This window comes from Gambusia affinis, linkage group LG17 (assembly GCF_019740435.1).
Source record: "Gambusia affinis linkage group LG17, SWU_Gaff_1.0, whole genome shotgun sequence".
In the NCBI taxonomy this organism is placed as follows: domain Eukaryota; kingdom Metazoa; phylum Chordata; class Actinopteri; order Cyprinodontiformes; family Poeciliidae; genus Gambusia; species Gambusia affinis.
In genome coordinates this window covers 9,651,710-9,672,766 of record NC_057884.1, presented here as the reverse complement: position 1 = coordinate 9,672,766, position 21,057 = coordinate 9,651,710, and the positions used below count along the sequence as shown (strand labels likewise).

General features: G+C 37.9%; 1 protein-coding gene across 1 annotated transcript in view; it reads left to right on the top strand.

The window, feature by feature from the left end:
• Positions 1-21,057, top strand: part of ptpn13 (protein tyrosine phosphatase non-receptor type 13) — a 44,593-nt gene that overhangs the window by 6,386 nt on the left and 17,150 nt on the right. The window contains exons 3-14 of the mRNA XM_044096186.1: positions 3,139-3,305; positions 4,938-5,003; positions 6,105-6,290; positions 6,434-6,521; positions 8,215-8,847; positions 16,713-16,805; positions 17,287-17,383; positions 18,857-19,061; positions 19,667-19,741; positions 19,819-19,996; positions 20,465-20,615; positions 20,750-20,888. Of these exons, the coding sequence (XP_043952121.1) occupies positions 3,139-3,305; positions 4,938-5,003; positions 6,105-6,290; positions 6,434-6,521; positions 8,215-8,847; positions 16,713-16,805; positions 17,287-17,383; positions 18,857-19,061; positions 19,667-19,741; positions 19,819-19,996; positions 20,465-20,615; positions 20,750-20,888 (2,078 nt within the window). The remainder of the gene's footprint in view (positions 1-3,138; positions 3,306-4,937; positions 5,004-6,104; positions 6,291-6,433; positions 6,522-8,214; positions 8,848-16,712; positions 16,806-17,286; positions 17,384-18,856; positions 19,062-19,666; positions 19,742-19,818; positions 19,997-20,464; positions 20,616-20,749; positions 20,889-21,057) is intronic.

Below are 21,057 nucleotides of genomic sequence, written 5' to 3'. Positions count from 1 at the left end.
TTGTCTGTACAAAATAGCACTGAAAAGCCTTTTTCTGAGAGATTTATACTGCTACTGGAGCAAAGCTAGTAAATCTTTGACCTCCTTTAAATGAAATCAGAACCAGAAGATGCAAACTTATGTAATGTTTTTTATTATTATTGTTATTATTATTATTATGAATGCTTCATTTGCTCACTTTTAATGCCTGGTCGACTTTGCGATAGCCCTGGACATTTTAATAATTTTTGCCATTGCCGGTGAGGCTATCTAGTTGTCCTTGGCAGCATAGGCAGATAAGGAATTCAGCTTCCAGAAATACTTTGTTTTTTGAGAAAACTCAAGCGGTGGGTGACTGAGGCAAGTTTAACTTTAGAGACAGAAAAGAGGATGCGAGTCTGCAGAAATCTTACCCTTGATTGTCACTTTAAAAACACCTTAGGAGGCTCCTGGTTTCACTCATCATTCCAGTACACCTGATAACACAAACTAAAACTATTGTCTAAACAGTTGTCCATTAAAAATTTCCACTAAGTGTTAACTTGTAGCCAAGTCTATGTTTCTGGGGAAAACCAGCTTGACTTCACTTTCTGGTTTTGCTTAGTGAAGCTTGGTGATGCAAATCCCATCATGCTGCAGAAAAACTTCCTTATCAGTGAATGCTTCTAAATATTCCTCAGCAGCCGAGGTCACATTTATGGTGAAAGAATTTTGCAGAAATGATCTTGAATAGTGTCTTTGTGCAGGCTTACTTGATAAACCAAGTAAAGCTGGATAATTGAAGGTTTACCTCATTATTTTATCTTGCGTTTGCTGCATTCTCCGTTGTATTTAAAGCACAATTTTATCCTTTCAGTGTGTAGTTGTGTAGTTGTACTGTGTAACTTGTGGCTGCTGGTGTGTGGAGCTTTAGCCTGCTGAGTGAAGCTAAAATTTGAATAGCAGATGTTGGACCCAGTAATTATAGTTACTGAACTATGTAAAGTCTGTTTGGAACAAGAATGTGTTATTGATGACTAATATTCTAACTTTAAATTTAGCCTTTCTGCTGTTTTCTTTTCATTTGTTTACACAGTGAAGGTGAGCATAAAGATTAGGAGATTGTCTTCAAATATGAAACTAGTAGATTTTTCATGGGCAAACTGTAGTGGTTACTGCGTTTTTGCTTAAGAAGGATTTGTTTTAGTATTTGATATTAGTTTGTCTGATTAGTGAAAGGATTTTCCCAGTATGCGTCCATGTTTTCTTTGAGTATGTTGTCACATTTGTCTACTTGAGTGTTCTTACAATAGCTTACAAAGCCATTTATATCTTTTGAAATTTGACGTTTTGTCACATGCAAACCACATGTGTCATGTATTTTATGTGACAGAAGGAGGATGATGCACAGTTTGAAAAATATATTTGTACAAACACCTTTTTACTGCAATCAAAGCTAAAAGACTTTCAGGTTTTGTCTTTGTCAGCTCTGTGCCTCTTTGCAAAACAAACAAATCAATCTCAGTCAGATTATATGGAGATAGAATGTAATGGCACATATTGTTTAAAAGTACCCAGATTGGGGGCGTGCCGTGGTGGCGTAGGGGATAGCGCGACCCATATTTGGAGGCCTTGAGTCCTCGACGCTGCCATTGCGAGTTCGACTCCCGGACCCGATGATATTTACCGCATGCCTTGTCCCCTCTCCTTCCCCCTTTCTTGTCAGCCTACTTTCATATAAGGGACTCTAGAGCCCACAAAAAGACGCCCTGGAGGGGTAAAAAAAAAAGTACCCAGATCATTAGCAACTTCCTTAGCTTTTTCTGCTACTTCTACAGATTTTTTTGGGAATTTATGTCTGGACCAACCCATTACATGAATATTATTTGATCTAATCATTTTGTTGCAGCTATGACTGTGTTTTTTTGTTTTGTTTTTTTTTTTAAGTTTCTGTCCTGCTTTAAGGCAAAACTTTGGTTTATGATTTTTGTCGCTTAAATTCTAGCACGTTTTCCTTCAGGATTTCCATGTATTTAGCGATTTTCATATTGCCATCAATTCTGACCAGTGTCCCTGCTGATAAAAGGGATCCCCACAGCATAATGCTTCTACCTCTGTGTTCGCAGTGTGGGTTGTGTTCAAGCCACACAGTCTGTGTGCCTTCCGTCACATAGACTATTTTGCATGCAGACCAGAAAGTTTAATTATAGTTCATCCACTTCACAGTTGTGCAAATGGTCTAATCCAAATAAAACACATGGAAGTTGTGGTTGCACTGTGTAGAAACTCTAACGGTGTGAATACTTTTGTAGGGAACTGAAAGTCTGTCGAGATCTTTAATTACTCTCCAGATGTGCTGTTGCTTATCAGCGTAGCAATAAAAATGACCTAGAATGTCTGAACTCTCAATTTTATAGAGCGGCGATTCAGAATCACTTCCTGTCAGTGAGACTTTAGTTGCTCATCAAACAGCAACAGCATATTTTTATCACAATTATCATTATAATTTATTGAAAATCATGATTACTTTTTCAGAACATCTTTGTATTTGATACTTACCCAAATCAAATATACAGTAAGATCTTTGAATGATCAGATGGGTTTTAAACAGGAAACCTATATTTACTCAGTAAATTCCAGCTTTTGAAAGCAAATTTTTCCCCCCAGTTCTTCAAATCGAGCTCTCCTTTTCCTCTGCTCTTCTCAGACTAAAGTATGAGTTGAAGAAAAGAATTTTGCAGCACTGCTCAAGCATTCCTCTGTATATTTTTAAAACAGTCTCTAACCAAAGCACTGCTTGTGGCTTTGTAGGAAGAGAGAATTGTGCTGTGTAGTCATTCCTTTTTGCTTCCATGCTTCAAGATTTTATTTTTTATTTAATGCAGGCCAGGAAAGCAACATGTGTTTGTGTTTACTTCAGTCAGCTCAGATATCCATGAATGCCAAAGCCCTTTGCAAGAAACAACCATTGTGGTTAGATATGTCTAGGTGTGAGGCATTTGGGCTTTAAATGTCTGGACAGAATATGATACTAACATTGAGTTCTAGAACATTGTTTTTTTAATGCTGTGGGTCTCTGAGCTTGTTTGGCACCATTTAAAAGTTTATCTGAAGAAAACCAAGTTTTCTTTCTGTTTTATATCCATGTTCATGTTTTGAATTGTCTGTTTCCATCTCCAGACCCAGCAGCCATGGGCTTCATCATCTCACCCTGGTCCCTCCTCCTCATGCCCTCTGGCAACGTTTCATTTACAGACGAGTATGTCACCCAGGAGGACTTAAGAGCTTTCACAGCCCCAGAGGTCATGGAAGGCAACCCCTTGAATTCAGTTTCTGACATTGAAAAGGTATTTAATGCTTAGATCATTCACACTGGGACATAAACATTTAACATTCTTTGTTATATCTTTGTCTTGATGCATTTCTAACCAAGGTTTTTGGTGCACACCCTTAAATCAACCAGAGCAGAGATGAACCAATCGAAGCTTTCTGGGCCATATCATTCTCTTTTACCTTGAGAACAAAAATTCTTGTTCTCAAGAATTCCCAAAATTTCCAAATCCTGCATAATTCATGAAGCTTGAAAGCTTAAAAGGATAAAACAGAGGAACATTGCTGTAAAGTTTTCATCATTCTGTTATCTGCTGAACGTTTTCCTCCTTTAATTAGTAACATAATTCAGTGGCCACCATACCTCTGTAGAAAATGTTTTTTTTTTTTTAACAGCCTCCAAAATCTTTGTTCTTCCTTTTATTTTATTCATTAAAAACATTGCAGATATTGAATTTAGTAAATACTCAGTAACAACTTTCATTTCAAGGTGTGTTGTCATTAATGCTTAAAGTTTGGTAATCTAGGTATTAAAGTACTTGACTTAAATGTCATATAGAAAGCTACCAATTTAATTTGCTCAAGTTAGTTTGTTTAGACTTTTAGTGGGAAGATTGGTCTTGAAAAGGACTCGATATTCTTTTATTTACGTTAAAGAAATTTGTAGTAACTCTTTAAAGAGAGAGCTGGGACGTCTCATTCTTTCTTTGACCTTTGAGCTGACAGTTATGTGGATTTAAAATGTAAATTAGCTCTAGTGTTTGTCAACAGAAAGTAAAGCTGTAAATAACTGTCAGTTGTGCATCTATTTTTAGTAGTGTGTGTGTATGTAAATGATAGACGGTGTAGTTTGGTTGAACTTGTCCTGACTTAAAGTGCCAAACTGACACGTTGGCAGAAGCTGCGTCTGTAGTTAAAAGACTCACTGCAGCCCTCCCGTTTTAAATCTGCCACTCTGGTAGACTAACTGAAAGCTTGCATGACTGAAAACCCATCTTTGGCTCAGCCCCACAAACCTCAAACAGCTTTGTGCTGAGTCAGTTTTCCAAGGCTGGATCTGCCTCTCCAGCTGAGTTATTTCAGTCCAGAAGTTATAATCCGTTTCCTTCATTTTAAGACCGAGTGTAAATACATGTCAGCTGCAAGAGCCAAAGCTTTCTTTTACTGTTTTCAACCTGGTGTTCTGTGCTCACTTTAATTCCTCACTGTCCCATCTTCCAGATTTTCTGAAAGTGTTGGTGTGTCTTTAAATTTGCCCTCTGTCTATTCCTGAAGGAACTCAAAGGTTATGGTGCATTCTTTGGCAATCCCTGAATTATTCTTTCCTCTACCAAGCCCAACATTCAGGGGAAGTAATTTCTCTCCAAAGCAATGAGTAGAGGGTAATAACAGGAAAATGGAAAAAGATTTTGTGACTTATCGTGAAAGACCTCATCTATGTTCTGTGTGTGGAAAATTAATTCAACTTTAATACTCTTTGTTTGTTTTGCCTACTTCTCCTAAATTTAACCTTGTTTTTGTCTACAACCATCAACCTTCTTAAGTCATTTTTTTTCATTTTCATCAGCTTGCTTTGTCTTTATTTTTTTATTTATTTTTTTATTTTTTGCACATATAGATTTAATTGTATTTTTTTTTTTCTTCCACAGATGCATATGTATTCACTGGGAATGACATTATTTTGGGGAGCAGACTATCAGATCCCTCAAAGCCAGGTAAACATCATAAATCAAATAAACACAAAAAAGGCTTCTGTTAATATGTAAAAGTCTCTTTTATTATTTTTCAAGGACTTTAGAGTCTAATATGTGCTGTTTGTCGGGAAAACGATTGTAGTCCTTTTTCCTTCGGTTAATATTTTTGCCTCACATAAAACTCCAACCTAAACTTGTTGCTTGCCTGATCACACCATCACAAATACAGCAAGTAAAAACTTGGAAACCGTCCAGATGCTTCATAACAATGCATATCAATATTTATTTTTGTTCCCTCATGATGCTATCTTAAAGTCTAATCTTGATGAGAAAAAGTGCTGCCTGGAAATGCTGTCTGGAATGTACTTGGAAAATGAAGATGGTCAGGTTTTCCCCGCATCTTCATGACATGTCAGTCAGGTGCGAAACACGACCACATTTATGAGGGAATGCTTCCCACGGTCACCATGACGAGCACTGAGGTTGACTTCATCGCAACTCCCATGCGTGTCATGAAACAAATGTAGTGTCTATATTTGTAACCATTTAATTTATCTAAAAACAATCTGATCCGAATTACTTAAATGAGAACTATTTTTGTTGGAATGCCCTCTATCTGTTACCTTGAAACTAAAAGTAAAAATATCAGATAAAGGAATTTCAAAATTTCTGCGATGCCTCATTTATTCTGGGAAAAGGCGTCCTATGAAATACCTGCCTTAATTGAAATAGTTGCACCTTATTCCATATGATAGAATTGTGAAGGATAGCACAGATGATGTGAATTTCATAAGCTTTTAAGCAAACAGTTGTTACTGAAACCTTTGATCCTGAAGATAAATTATGTTCTTTTACAAAGGATGAGTTTACCTCACATAAAGACCTTTGGGTTTGGAGTCCTTTATGATCAGTTTGGGAGAAAAAAATTCACTTTTTGTCTTTAGAGTTATGCTTATGATATTAAATTTTTTATAATACATATTGGAGCACTCTTTTTATGTAAGGTACTTTAAGTAATGCTTACAAGATGATTTAGAAAACGAATGGTGATTTACACCATCAGATCAGATAAAAGTCCTGCCCTTGGTAATGGTTTCATTCTTCTTTGGGTTTCCTGTGCAGCCCATGAAGCTGGGGGAACACCTGAACGGTCTACTGCTCAACATGTCTGATGACATTACGTTGAGTCGGATGTCGCTACGCACGGTGCTGGACATCTGCAGCAAGCACATCAGGAACTCCACCTGTGACCCTCCTTTCTCCTACATTAGAAAACTGGTCCGGTTGGTGCTTGGCAGTCTCTCTCAGGTACACACTCCAATTTAAATCGTGAGGGTGATTTGTGTGTCGGCTGCAGAAAAGTGGAACTCTCAATCATGAAAAGATTCCTTTTCCTCCACCAGTTGTACCATCTTATCATTTTATTGTTTGTTCAACTCTTCTTTTCTTAGCTGGATGGTCTGCTGACAGATAGAGAATCTCTTCCAGAGCGGAGTAAGGAGATACGAGAGCGGTTGAGAGGCAAAGGCTTGCCATCCGGTAAAATGAGCTACATTTATACACTATGAGCACAAAGTAGCTAAAGTCTTCTGTGCTGTTTGAGTTGCCTAAGTCATACTGCAGTGGCATGTGGAGTTATATCGAGGTCTTTTTGCTTGATGCTTCTGTTATATTTGGCATTGTTGGCCATAAAAATGTATCATTTATGTAGTCAGATAGGTATGACGCATTATATAAGTATAAGCTGTACTTTACGTTGATGTCATTTGCATGTCAGATTGTCTTAAGGAGGTACTTCGAGTGTAAGAGCTAGAGGCCTTTTTACTTGTAATATAACTTGAAGATAGGCTTTAATGGAGTGAAACTAATAACTTCATGATCTGTTTTCTTTTCATTGAGTTACAGACGGGAGTATTTTCTCCTTCAAGAGCTTAGTTTAGTTCAACAGATCCGTAGCAGCAAAGCAAATAAATGCAGCTTCCACAACTTATATTCTGAGGAATGACTTTTAGAATAGAAAAGACCTACAAGGAACAACACACCAAAACCTCTAATTTAAACTAAATTCAGGAAAATATGACTGAACCTCCTCTGTGGTTTTTGAACATTCCGGCATTTCTCCAGGCCTTGGAAAGGACAGCCGGAGCACACTCATGGCGGTCCTTTACACATTCAGATTATGTAACGTTGCATGATATTGATTAGATTCATATTTTTGAGTCACCAGTGAAGCTCCTGGTCTGCTGTTTGTTTCAGTGCTTTATCTGTATCTGCTTGAACACAATGCAGCCTCAGGGAAAGTACATGCAAAAGAGGATCACTCCATTCCTTAGCATCTTTCTTCTAATGGAGCGGCTCACTCCCTCCTGCATCCTAGTTGTTTCAAGTTGTAGTTGCTGCTCAAGTTTCTGGTTATTTATTTTTTGCCCAGATAGACACTGTATGTCTCTATTTCTTAAACTACTATGCTTTACAAAAGTTTTGATACCGCTTGAACTTTTCCAAAGGTTCTTAACTTGGAACCACGTCTTTTTTAATATATATAGAAAGTATCACAAACATTTGTATTTAGTCACGTTTGCTCTGATACCCCAAAATAAATTATGAATAAATATGTCAGTGTGAATACATTGGCAAGGCATTGTCTTAAAAGCTATATGACGGTGACATCCGAGTTGTGCAGCTGAACAGCCATTGATAGAAAAAGATGTGTACAAATCAAGTCAGCTTAAAATAGCAACCTGCCTTGAGCGTCCCTACGTTTTAGACCAGAGTGTAGAAAGGCTCCCATCCACAAATATACAAATGAGATCACAGATGAAAAATATACGGAAGCTAATAATTACTTTTTTATGAGTTCACTTCTTGTGAACATCTCCATGTAGACATAGTCTAACTACCTTTACTTACTTCTAGCTTAGGTTATATGACCAACATCTTAAGCAAGTTTACAAGGTTGTTCCGATTGCTACATTTATTGCCTTGTTTTTGCATTTATGTTATCTTGAATATCAGATTTAAAAATTGGGAACATTTAACTGGTTTTACATCTTAAATTAATGTAAAATAATTAATAGCAGAGCCAAGTACTCATTGTGAATGCATCTGTGTTTTTTATTTATATCTGTCTGTTGGTTGTCGTTGATACTTAAGTTAAAGAATGAGTAACTCAGCATTTTAAAAATGTGACTAATTTGTCAACTTCAAAAGTTAACGACATTTCCTTTCTCAGGGAGGAGTGCCGCCCCCAGAGTTTTGGAGCGCTACAAAGCCAGAACTCAGGAGCAAGCGGCTCTCAATCGGGGCCTCAGTCGATCTATGGGCTCGCTCCCGATGCTGGACTTGCTGAAGGGAGAAGAGGGTGCAGCTCCCCACAGTTCCCTGTCCGAGTATCACACAAACTCTGACTCTTCCGCAGAACTCTACTCCAAAGCCCCCTCACTCCAGCACCAGCTTTCTTACCCCTATCTGCACCCACTGCACCCCCAGATGAAGGGGCGGCCTGTGGAGCTGGACCGCAGGTCTTTACCCTACCAAGTCACAGACAGAGGGCCGAGTCAGCCAAGAAAGACCTGGGCCTCCTCTGTGGACTTGGCTTACATTGACCCAGAAGCTCTTCGTTTTGGAGCTTTGGAAGATGCCCGGAGAGGAAGCAGTGTCTTAAGCACGCATTCTGTGGGGAGGCGGAAATCACCTTTGTCTGTGGCCAAGGAGGTGGATTATCGGTACTATGAGTTTGGTGAGCTGAAGGGCAGAATGCCTCATCACTTCTCTGCCCTGTCTGTCGGCTCCGGGCTCCCTGCCGCATATGACAGGATCAAGGAAAGACAGAGGAAACTCCAGGCACTACAGCAGGCGGTAAACGGTGAGTAATGCTGTCATAAATAAAGAATATATGTACTGTGCTCTGCACAACTGCAAATCTTCTGCTGTCACACTGTTTGATTCAGTCCAGATCCTTAAGTTGAGATTTTCATAACTTCTTCATGTTAAGAGGGTTTTCAAAATCCAGAAGTGAGTCACTTTGAGTGTTTTAGTAGTTATTCATATTATTTATATTTTTAAATTGTTTACAAAGTACTAATAAAGTGTTTACTCAGGTTATTACATGATCAAGTACTGGTAAGAAAATGTGTGCTACTGCTCCTTTTCTGCTGAATAGCTATATTTAAACCAGGCTTTCGTCATCATGTGATTAAAAACAATCACTCTTTTTGCCAAACGATCATTTATAAAGTTGGAATCTCAGCCAACTTGTTAGATTTTGTGTTTGAGTCAGTCACCTTTTTAAATAGAGCATCATCTTAAAACCAAGATGCTCTTAACTTTTACCTTATTTTTGTAAAGCTGGATAATACAGGCAGTAATAAAACTGTCTTTATCCTAACTTTGAACTTTGTCCATTCTACAACAGTGAAATTCAAAAGAAACACTTATTTTACTTATTTATGTTTCATTCACTTATTCTTGTTCAGAATTCACTGTGTACTGTGCACTGACTGTCATTAGTCAGGAGCTGAGCACATGACACATTTTTTAACTGTATTTCTAAATGTGTGGTTTTTATCACTGTTAGTCTTCTATGATTATAATACATCTGCAAAGTATTCAGTTCTTCCCTTTATCCACATTTTGTCAGTTCATCCTTCTTACAAGTCATAAAATTAATCTGTCCTCAAAATTCTTCAAACAAATGGCCATTATGACAATATGACATGTTTTTGAGTGTTTTGCAAATTTGTTAAAAATGGAAAAGTCAAAAAACACATTTGCATAACTATTCACAACCTTTGCTTAATTGAAAAAGATTAAATTTGAGCTGTTTTCACTGATCAGCCTTGAGATGTTTCTGCATCTTAAATAAAGGCCACCTGCAGTAAATTCAGCTGATTGGACGTGATTTGGAAAAACTCACACCTGTCTCGATGACAAACACCAAGCATGAAATAATAATAAAAAAACTGTTTATAGACCTCTGAGACAGGATTGTCTTTGAAGCACAAATCTGGGTAAGGATCCAGAAATATCTGTGCTGCTTTGAAGGTTCCAATGAGCTCAGTCACCTCCATTATTGGTAAATGGATGTTTGGAGCAGCAGGACTCTTCCCAGAGCTGGTCGAAATCGAGCAATCTGGGAGAGAACGACCTTAATCAGAGAGGTGACCAATAACCCAATGGACACTCTGATAGAGCTCTAGTGTTCCTCTATACAGAGAAGAGAACCTTCCAGAAGGACAACCACCTTTGCAGCAATCCACCAATCAGGCCTGTATGGTAGAGTAGCCAGATGAAAGCCACTTTTTAATAAATGGCAAATGGCAGCAAGTCTGGGGTTTTACCAAATGGTAAATGAATGACTTTAAAACCATGAGAGACAAACTTTTCGGGTCTGATGAGACAAAGATTGAACTCTTTGGTGTGAATGCCCGGGTCATGTTTGGAGGAAACCAGGCACAGCTCATCAACGGGACCATACCATCCCTACAGTGAATCATGGTGGTGACAGCATCACTTCATCGAGATGTTTTGCAGCAGGAACTGACAGACTAGTCAGGATAGAAGGAAAGATAAACACAGCAATGTACGGAGACATCCTGGATCAAAACCTACTGCAGAGAATCTTGACCTCGGGTGGATCATTTTTCAGCAGGAAAATAACCCAAAGCATGTGGCAAAGAGCTCAAACGAGTGGCTTCATAACTATCCTGTAAAATGTCCTGGAGTGACCAAGCCAGAGTCCAGAGTTGAAACTCATTAAACTTCTCTGGAGAGATATGAAAATGGATGCCTAGACGTATCCACCCAACCTGATGGCGTTTGAGAAGAACTGCAAATAAGAATGAGCCAAAATTCCTAAAGACGGATGAACTAAGCTGGTTGCATTATATTCAAAGGGACTGGAGGATGGAATTGCTGCCAAAGGTGGATCAACTAAGTATTATGCAAAGGCTGTGAATACTTGCATAAATGTGATTTCTTGGTTTTCTATTTTTAATAACTTTGCAAAAATATTTCATCCACATTGTCAGAATAGGGTATTTTTGTGTAGAATTTTGAGGAAAGAAGTTCATTTAATACATATTAGAATAAGGCTGTAACATCAGAAAACGTGGAAAAAGTGAAGCAGTGTGAATACTTTCCAGTTGCACAGTAATCAGTCCCTTTGAGATCTTTCCTGCTTGGAGCATTACTCTATCCCAAGTTCTTCTCTGAAGACAGGATTTCCTTCATTTCCTGTTGTATATTTTGTCTATTGATTACCCTCCCTGACTACTTCTTCTTCCTCTAAATAAAAATCAGTTTTCTTCTCTAAAGAAATGAAACAAAACAATGCAAATTAGTTTTCTTAAAAATATATTGAATGCCTATTTAAATATTAATTGCATAGCTTTTATTTTTGGAAGAATTTTTTTTTTTTTTTATGCAGCATCTTGTTTCCATTAGACAGTGTCTTTGTATTTTCGGGTGTCTTTTGATTGTTTTACACCATCAGTCTCAGACGATAGCCATGCGAGCCTTTGTTTAAATTTTGTGAGGTTCTTAACATTTGACGAGTGTTCTGCTAAGTTTAAATCTACAAACTATTGTTAGTGTTTTCTGAATGTTGTCATCGGTTACATGGCGCTAAAAAACAGAAAAGGCACAAATGACGTACATCAAGTCTTTCACCGCCTACTTTTTGAATACAGGCATTACCGCCTTCACAACAAATGCTTTGTCATTATATTGCGCAATATGGGTTTTTTGTGTGAAACACCATAGCTAGGTCATGTTATCATTTTGTAATAAGTGTTTAGCAGAACATTGTCTGAACCTGAACTGTGGTCCTTAGCATTTCAACCCATAAGCCGTGTTATGTCTTGCTTCAGCCCTGAGACTTAATTTTTTTAAGTCAGTGTATTATGAGGATGTCTGTTGTTATTCAGCATTAGAAAAATGGCAAATTAGACAGTGTAATTAATTAGCAATTTAAAGCTGGTTATATTTGACAGATGGAGAGAAATATGAACCACAGTGGGATGATGTGAGCAGCCAGGCACTTGGCTACAAGCTGTGTATAGGAGTTGAATGGCTATATGGGTTCAGAGCTGGTTATTGGCTTGGAGGGAGTATCATTTGCGTTGGACACTCAGCGGTGTTTAGACAGAATGAGTCAGTGGCACGAAGGTCACCCAAATTACTGATTCTAATTAAAGAACAGCATAATTCTAGCCTTTACCTTATTGTCACACATGTTATGTGCGATACACCTCTGTTGCTTACTAACCGAGATATAGTGGAAAAAACTGTACCGTTGCATGCTTGGGCAAATCACAATTGTTGCAATTGTGTAATTACCTAGTACAAAACCCCCCAGAGTTTCTGTTTCTCTCAAAAGCTTTTTGTATTCTTGGTAAAAGCTCCAAAGGGAGGCTGCTTTTAGTCGCTGACTCACAAGTACCTGTGTAGGATTGAAGGTCATCTGGTGACTATGAAGAAAGCATTAGGGTTCAAACAGGCATGTTGGCTTCATAAACTAATCTGCTCTCTTTTATACTTCCCTTTTCTTGCCTTATTTTTTCCAGACCCCCACCACTCCTTTTACAGTCTACTTGTAGCCTCCTTACTTTGCCGGTAGCTACTTTTATACTAGCCTTTCTTTTCTCGTCTTGATCGCAATTGGATTCCGCATTGATATGACAAAATGTTAAGACACAATTCTTTTCTGTGACACAGGAAGTAATCAAACTATGGTTATTATGTTTGTCCCGTTTTTGAATAGAAAGTTTTCAATAAAACTGGCTCTGAAAGATGATTGTTTTTCCAAATGTTTTACGTTTTACAGTGTTTGTTAAACATCTGTCGAGTCACATCTCGTAACAGTCAACGTTTTACTTGATGTAGGTTCAAGCAATGGTGTTTCTTAGTAAATAATTTAAAATGTTAATCGAAAGCTGCAAGATATCAAAACAGAGAAGATTATTACATTTATTTCGATGGGATTTTATTGGATTACTAAAATCCCTAAGAATCACCCTCAGTTTTTTATGAATGCTGTCTATAACTTCCAGCATGTCCCTTGATACAGTCGCACACACAATATGATCACCAGTTTATCAAGACTCTTTTTGAACCTATTAAATTCTTCCGTCGCTGCAACGTCGCAGCACATTTTGGCAGCTGCAACAGGTTTTATGCAAATGCCACAGAAATTGGCTAATATTAGCCTCTTTTTGTGTCATCCTAATCTATACAAATGCTCAGTTCAGGTCACACAGATGAACATTTTCTCACCTTCCTTGGTTTGGCGCCAAATGACAGAAGTCCAACATACCTTTTGATTAATTCAGCTATTAACTTAATTGGCACTTTTAAATACTTATATAAGGTATACAGAGGTTTGAACTATTATCACCATGTGCAGAAATTATCATTAAATGTGAAAAATAAAAACTTAAATGAAATGAGTCAGTTACACCAAGGCAAAAGAAAAGGCCAAGACTGTCTTCTCCAAGGTGTCAGAAACAAGAACAGTGTTCTTTCTGGTCACGACATTTCATACTTTACAAGAATTCAAGTGTAGAATTGCTGGGAGGACATTATAGGTCCCGACTACTGGTGCAATATGTCTTAAAATTTGATGTGGTAGTTATCTCACTGTAGTTCAGCAGTTGTAATTCTTCACCATACAAGAAAATTTTGCTTACTACAAAGTAAAAAGTGTTGAATATTTTTTATGATACTGTAAAGCATATTAGGTTTCATTTATAGAAACCAATTGACATTTCTTTTCATAATGCAGGTAATACACAAATTAGGTATTTTATGTCGTGTACACTAAAATGAAAACAATTAAGCTGCACAGAAACGTCAATCACAATGACTTCTTTCCATCCTTAATTTTACAATTTGATATTTCTGTTTCTATGAGCAATTATTATTAAGTGGCAACTTTAGAGATGTACTTTCTAACTTCTAGCATATCAGAATATCTTCATATTTTTTATGTACTTTAATAATTTAATTCATTTAAGCATGAATATTGTCTGTACTTTGCGCTGACTCCCTTCACTGCTTTTGGAGTAACTTGGGGCCTTTTACCAAAAATATGTGTTAGATTGGTTACATTTAGTTTTTACTTGGGCAAATTAAAACCACTACTTTCACTTCACCTTGAAAATTGCAACACAGTATTAGTCTGCCTTTGCAAAATGCCTGTGCGTCATAAGGGACACACACCGCATGAACATGATGGGGTGTGAAATTAAAGAAAAAAAATAAATAAATCTAAAATTACAGCAGCTTAAGATTAGAAGTTGTTCTGTTGAATTCTGTTGAAGGCCACAAAAAAGCATAAACAAGGTTCCTACAGAGTCTGGAAAAGCATTCAGTTTGATCAAAGTATTTTCAAGGGGTGGATGAAACAAAACGGGGGGATTGAAAAAAATGCTTTTATTTTTTGTCTTTGTTTTTCATCCCCTGGTCAGCATAATAAATTTGGACAGTTCTCGGTGTTATATTTCTTTTTACCTTCAAGCTGCTTTGGGTTCCTGGGCTGTCAGAATGGAAAGAGTTGGTGAAGGATTTGGCACAGACAACAAACCAGCCCAGCTAAAACAGTTTAATCCTACAGCTATAGGAGGCAGTGCAGTGTATTAAACAGAGTACCATGACATTTTTATTTTGTTTTTATTTTCCTCAAAGGAAAGTAGAAATAGTTTATTTAAGAAAAATCAGTTTTCAAAGAAACCCAGTTTAACAAAAGTAGGAAAACTCTTGTTAAGAAGAATGTGTGTATTCAAAACATTAAGGATTTGAGGATAACTGCCAGAGTTCCCCATTTTTACTTGTTTCTGTTCTTTTCTGCAGAAAAGTGATGGCACAGGCGTTTGTCTCAGTTTCCTCAGCTTCTTTTCTTTCTCCTTTGTGCAAATCTTTGTGTTGTCCACTTGCCTGTATGTGCAGGGGCATGTTTCTACCTGGCCACCTCTTTGTCTTCCGGCACCTAGACAACTCCAACCCCTCCCCTCCTTTTTACCCAAAAATGCTTTAGTCTTCAATGAGTAGAAACTTTTCCTGGCCTACCCTGAAGCTGTAATTGGAGTCATGCATGGCGGATGAGAGAATTCCTAAGATTATTGGACTTTTCCGGCTCTTGGCAGCAGGTTATGCAGCTTTGAGCTGAGGTCAGGTCCAGTATGGAAAATGATAAAAGGAGACTTGTAGATGAAAGAGGCAGGGTGGTGGTTCTGAGTCAGGGTAATCGCAAAACTGCCTTACTTTGGAGATTGTACTGTAGGAATTGTTTGGAAAAGTAACAGATATTGAATATTTTGTAACTATTTAAGCTAACTTTGAAATCTTAAATCATCCTAAATCTTATTGTAATGGTCTCTACAGCATTCCACAAACATAGAGAATTTTGTAAATAGACATATAATGTGATGCTTAAAAGTAAATTTATATAAAACCAAAACTATTTTTTTCTATTCATCTGAACTTCTTTGGAAGGGTGAGGTTTTTGTTTTTACATTTGTGGAATGAAACTTGAAATAATGCCACAAGAAAGTCCTATTTCAAATTTATTGTCTGTAAGTTGAAATTGAAACGTTTTTCTTTTACATGTGTTTTAAAATCCCTTTTTTGTTAGGAGCTAAATGGGTTTAATTCTTTGTCTGCGTTATATTTTTTTCTTCACCCATTAGGTTTTTAAAGAACTGGCATATCAGGTTGTCTGGGCAAGTGACTGCATGTGTGGGTAACTGCATGAGTCTGTCTGTCGGTTTTTGGGAAAATGTACAAGTTTTTTTTGTCTTAACTGCATGGGAAAAGCGCACAGATGAACCATCCTCTGAATCTTTTCAACTGCGTGATTGTGTAAAGGGAACTCATGATTCACTGCAGTAGAGGAAAGGAAAATTATCTTAGGTGACTGTTTGACCTGCTTCTAAGATCACTTTAGCTGCATTTACTTTAAATGCACTTCCTGAAGCTGCTTGCCAAACTGAACAACCATTGTCGTCATGAAGAGAAGAAAGCTCGGCTGTATTGTGAAACAGAACAGAAATTCTTGAGCTCTGACTGAAGAATGTGGTTTACTCAGGGTATGCAGCTGACACTGAGGAGCAGGACTTTCAGGTTCTGTGAACTTAGCAGAAAAACACATGACACTTTGGTTAGGGTTCAAAGTTTATTGTTTATGTTATCTTCTTACATCTGAGTTAAGTTCATTACAAGGTTTATGAAGAAATACCTTTTAGGAAACATGTGTTGAGCTGGTCTCTGCTTGCTGTGGTTCTACCAGTTAAAACCCTGATTAAAAACCTTGACAAGAGACACTCCTACTCAGATAGGGTGAATCCACCTTCCTGTAGCTTCATACTCCTCCTTATTAGCAGTGTTTACCAACAGCATGACTAATACCTATATTTGTTCTCCGTTGTTCCGTCTTGTTCAGTGTTACGGAAAAGTCTAAATTTGTTTTCGAATGGTTTCTGGGGATGAAAGCATGAGTCACTCATCAACTTGTGTGTTAAATTGCCATTATAAAAAGTGATGAGGTTTTTGTTATGGAGTTTCTGTTTGATGTGGAAGGCAATCGGTTTCATCCTAACATAAAAGAAATATACCAAACACATCAGTGTAACCATTATGTAGTATTATATGCATGATGGTTGTGTTTTCCCCCCCGTTGATGCATGATTGTGATTGTTTTATTGTTTCTTATTGAGATAAATGTTATTCTTTCAGACCCTGTTCACACCCACCAAAGGTATCACAGTGATTACAGCTCATCTAGTGAAAGCCCATCAGTGGCCTCTTCAGATCCAGACTACAGGCTAGGTAAATAATTCTTAAATGTTTCAATGTTTCTGCATCAAACATATAAAGGGGCAAAAATAAATTTAATTTAGCTTTACTTACTTTCTTTAAACTTATATTGAGTAATTAAACTACCTGCTGAGAAGAGTTAAGAAGCAATTCCAAAGCCAAACCCTGTTTTAAATTTATTCATAAATTTTCTATTTAAATATATTTAAAATCATGGCAACCAAGACACGGAAAAGCTTACAGGGTTTAATTTCTTTTAGTGTGCTGCTGTAATGTCATGTCACTTTACTATTCAGTGGATGTCAGCAGATTTTATTCATGCTCCTGGCTTTGCCTGACTTAAGTGTTCTGTGACCACAATTCTGCTCAGACATGTTCATGCAAGTTTAATCACATCACCTTGTGGGTGTCAGGAGAGGTGTGTTAGATTGATAAAACTAAACGTGCTGCTTTGTGCTCACTTGTGCAGCTAATATTCCCACATCTCTTGCAGCTAAGAAACCCGGCGAAGTGACAAGGTACGGCTCCCAGCTGGCGCTTGCAGAACAAGACGCCCTGTCACTGAGAAGCCACAACTCACAGAGACACAGGTAGTAAACACGGGCCCAGTGCAGCTGTGTATCAGAAGACTTATTGTCCGTCACAAATTGACACCCTTGAAGTTACTGCTGCTTGGTATTCCTCAGCTCAGGGTAACTCAATCTTAGCAGAAGTTGTTTCACGCTGATCTTTTACAGCAACCCCTCTTTGCTCTCTAAAAGGTATACGTAGTCGTGTGGGAAACAGACTTCACTGTTTTGTTTAGATTTTCTCTGACAGGTGAACACAAAGTAAAACACAATTGTGAAGTGGAAGAAACAGGATTCATACATTGAAACCTGTAGTAAAACGGTTTTCTCCCAGGTTGCCATGTATTTCACTCCATCCACCTTCCCATGAACTGTGATTGGCTTTCCAGTTCCTGCTGAACTAAGGCATCCCCATTGCTTGTAGCTGCCACCACCATATTTCCCCAATTGAGATGATGTGCAAAGTTAACTTTCTGCTAAGCGCAGCATTTTGTTAGGTTTTAGTCTCACCTGATCAGAGCAGCAGCATTCCTTCATGTTTTCTTGGTCTCCTGCATGGCTGAGCAATCTTAATTGACATTTGTGGTCATAATATTGCAACATGTGAACTAGTTTAAAGGGCCTGAATACTTTTGAAAGCTGATATCAGTTTCTTTGTTTAAACTTTTTCTAAATGGGCATAAACCTTAAAGCCATATTAGGTTTAATTTTGTCTGAGCATTTGGTTCATCCTGATTATTCCATAACACTGAGATTGAAAGCCATTCATATGCCAGAATTGAGAATAACACCACAACTTTGAACTTTGCAAGGAAGAAAATCAAATGCAAACCCAAGGAGATGCAAATTACAAACACACACCCACAACCAATCTGGTATGAGTCTCTCTGTTCCTGGATGTACTTAGCGTCACTTATTGTTTTTTCTTAATGAGTATTGGAAAGTCAGAATTTCCTGAGTAAATGGTAATATTATGAATAGACTCCTTTTTGCACATGCAGGGTTAATTTATTGATTTTTGTGTGAACATCCCTGTCCTGAGAAAACATGATGTGTGTGTGAGTGAGACTGTGTCGACTAATGAGTCTGTCTGTTGATGATGATTACGATGAGCTGGTGTCTGCCCTTCCTACCCTCCAAAATGGAACAGACAAAGCTGTTCCATTTTGGTCCTCTGTGCCACACACAGCTGGTGTGGCACAGCAGGATCGCCTCATGCCTCAATAGTGAGGTCATCTGATGTGACATTTACATTCAGTCCTCTTGATCTCTCTAATCTCTGGCATCACAGGCCTAAACAGCCTGCTGTTGCTATGCCTTTTCCCAAAGAGAAAATCATTTTGATCTGTCCCTCTGTTGCTCCCCGTCCCTGTTGGGGTGAAAAAAAATTCCTATTTTTTGTGCAGCGTGTGTGCAGTTTGCCACAGATGCCTACAAGGCATCAATCACACAAGAAACTGCTGAGCTAACCAGCTAACATTTGGTTCTCTTAAGGCAAAATGAAGGGCCTGCTGATGAAAGTGCTGAGATGCTCCTCCAGAGGCAAGAGGAGGAGGTGCAGCGGCTGCAGACGCAACTGGCCAATCGGCTATCCAGGTCCAACTTCTACTCTGCAGACGAGCCCCTGGTCCAACCTCAGGCTTCAGCACTTGACCTTCAGGACCCTCTTTCTACTTCTTTATCACTCCGCAAAAACAAGGTTTGTATACATTGTGAGTCAGTGCTTAAGGATGTGAACCAAAAGAGATAGCTGTAATCTATCATAAAGACAGCTTTTAAGATACTAATCCAGAAAGCCCTAAAAGCTATCATTTCTACACCTCCCTTTCAGCTTAAAACCCCCTGCATGCAGGCAATGTGAGGCTTGTTCATAATGCAGTTTTTGATGATTCGTGTACAAATTTAAATTGCATAAGCTCACTTGCCACAAACTTGTTGATTCCATACTTATTTGATGTTTTGCAAAAGCTGCTGACTGCAGTGTTTAATTTATTCCGGGTTAATTGTAAATACATGGTATATGAGGGAACATAAGAGTTTACTCAAACTTATTCCATCAATTATTGCAAATTTAGTAAAAGTGTTTGTTGGTAAATCTAAAAACAAATTTGCTGATGTTGGAAACACATCCATGTGTGAGACATTCTTCCTCACATGTTTGTGGTGTGTTTAATTAATGCGATTTAGGATGTTGGGGTTGCCAGTTGGAAACTTGAATTTGTGCACAGCCACGAAAAGCTGCAAAATATACACTGAGTAAATACAGCTTTCTGTGTTTGCTTTTTCTCTGTGCATTACCAACAGAACTATCATGGACCCGAGTTTGTGAAGATGGCCAGCGAGCCATCAGTAACCTTATCTGTGCCTTCATCCATCATGGTGAGATTTTAACTCTGCTCTTTCTTCAAATAAGAGTTTAACTATCCGTTTTGTAACTATTGCTGTTTCATCCCTAGCAACCGAAACGAAATAAGGTTGAAGAAGTGCAAAGGAAGGTGGGTGTTGTGCTCCTGAATGGGCAGAAACTGGAGCTGGGTTGTGACCTTAAGGCAGTTTGCAAAGACGTTTTTGATATGGTGGTGGCTCACATTGGCCTCGTGGAGCACCATCTCTTTGGCCTTGCATACCTCAAAGGTAATTTGGAGATTTTAGGATTTATATATTTGTAATTGTATATCTCTTGTCATTTTAATCACAGTCACCTGTCTTGTCTATGTGTTTTTTTTTATCTATCTCGACACTAAATTCATCCTCTCATTAATACAAATATATGGCGCTTTGGAGAAGTATTCATATCCCTTAAACGTTTCCATATTTTGTTACAATAACTGAAAGATGAGTTTATTCTACTGGATTTTTAAGTGATCAACACAAACCAATCATCTGTCCACAAAGGAAATGAAATGATTTGTCAGCATTTTTACTCATAGAAATCATAAAAGTGTTGTCTGTCGTTGTATTCTGCCCCCTTTTCTTTACCACCTAATCAGATTATTGATGGTGACCACAGACACTACTTTTTTTTTCAGTCTGATTTATTTTCCATTTTCAATCTGTCACCCACTCTAATCCATTTTGTCTTTTAAAAAAAATCCCACACAGAAACTGAGTTTTTCTTTGTTGAACCCGATGCCAAACTCACCAAAGTAGCTCCTGATGGATGGAAGGAGCATCCCAAGAAAAGAAGAACCGACATGCCTTTCAACCTTTTCTTGCGAATCAAATTCTTCCACGATGATGTCAACCTCATACAGTAAGCGTATATTTTTACTCTGAATGAATAACTCTGCTGCTTAATATATGCTTCCCTGGGACAACACATTTAACATATAAAATATAAAGATCTATTTGACACTTGTTTTTTTTTTTTATCTATGTGGAAAACAGGCATGCTATGACCAAACATCAGCACTACCTACAACTGAGGAAGGATATCTTGGAGGAAAGGATGCGCTGCAACACAGAAAATGCCTTGCTTCTGGCTTCCCTGGCATTGCAGGCTGAATTTGGTGACTACCAACCTGAGGTAACCAAGATCATCTTTAAACAGTTGAAATGGAAACTAAACTGGAAATGTATAGATTTTTCTTTACCCACTTATCCTACCTCACAAATTCACAGAGCTACATATCTTTATCTATATGCATGCGGCTGGTAATATCAGTATTGAACACATCACCGAATTTCTAAGTAAA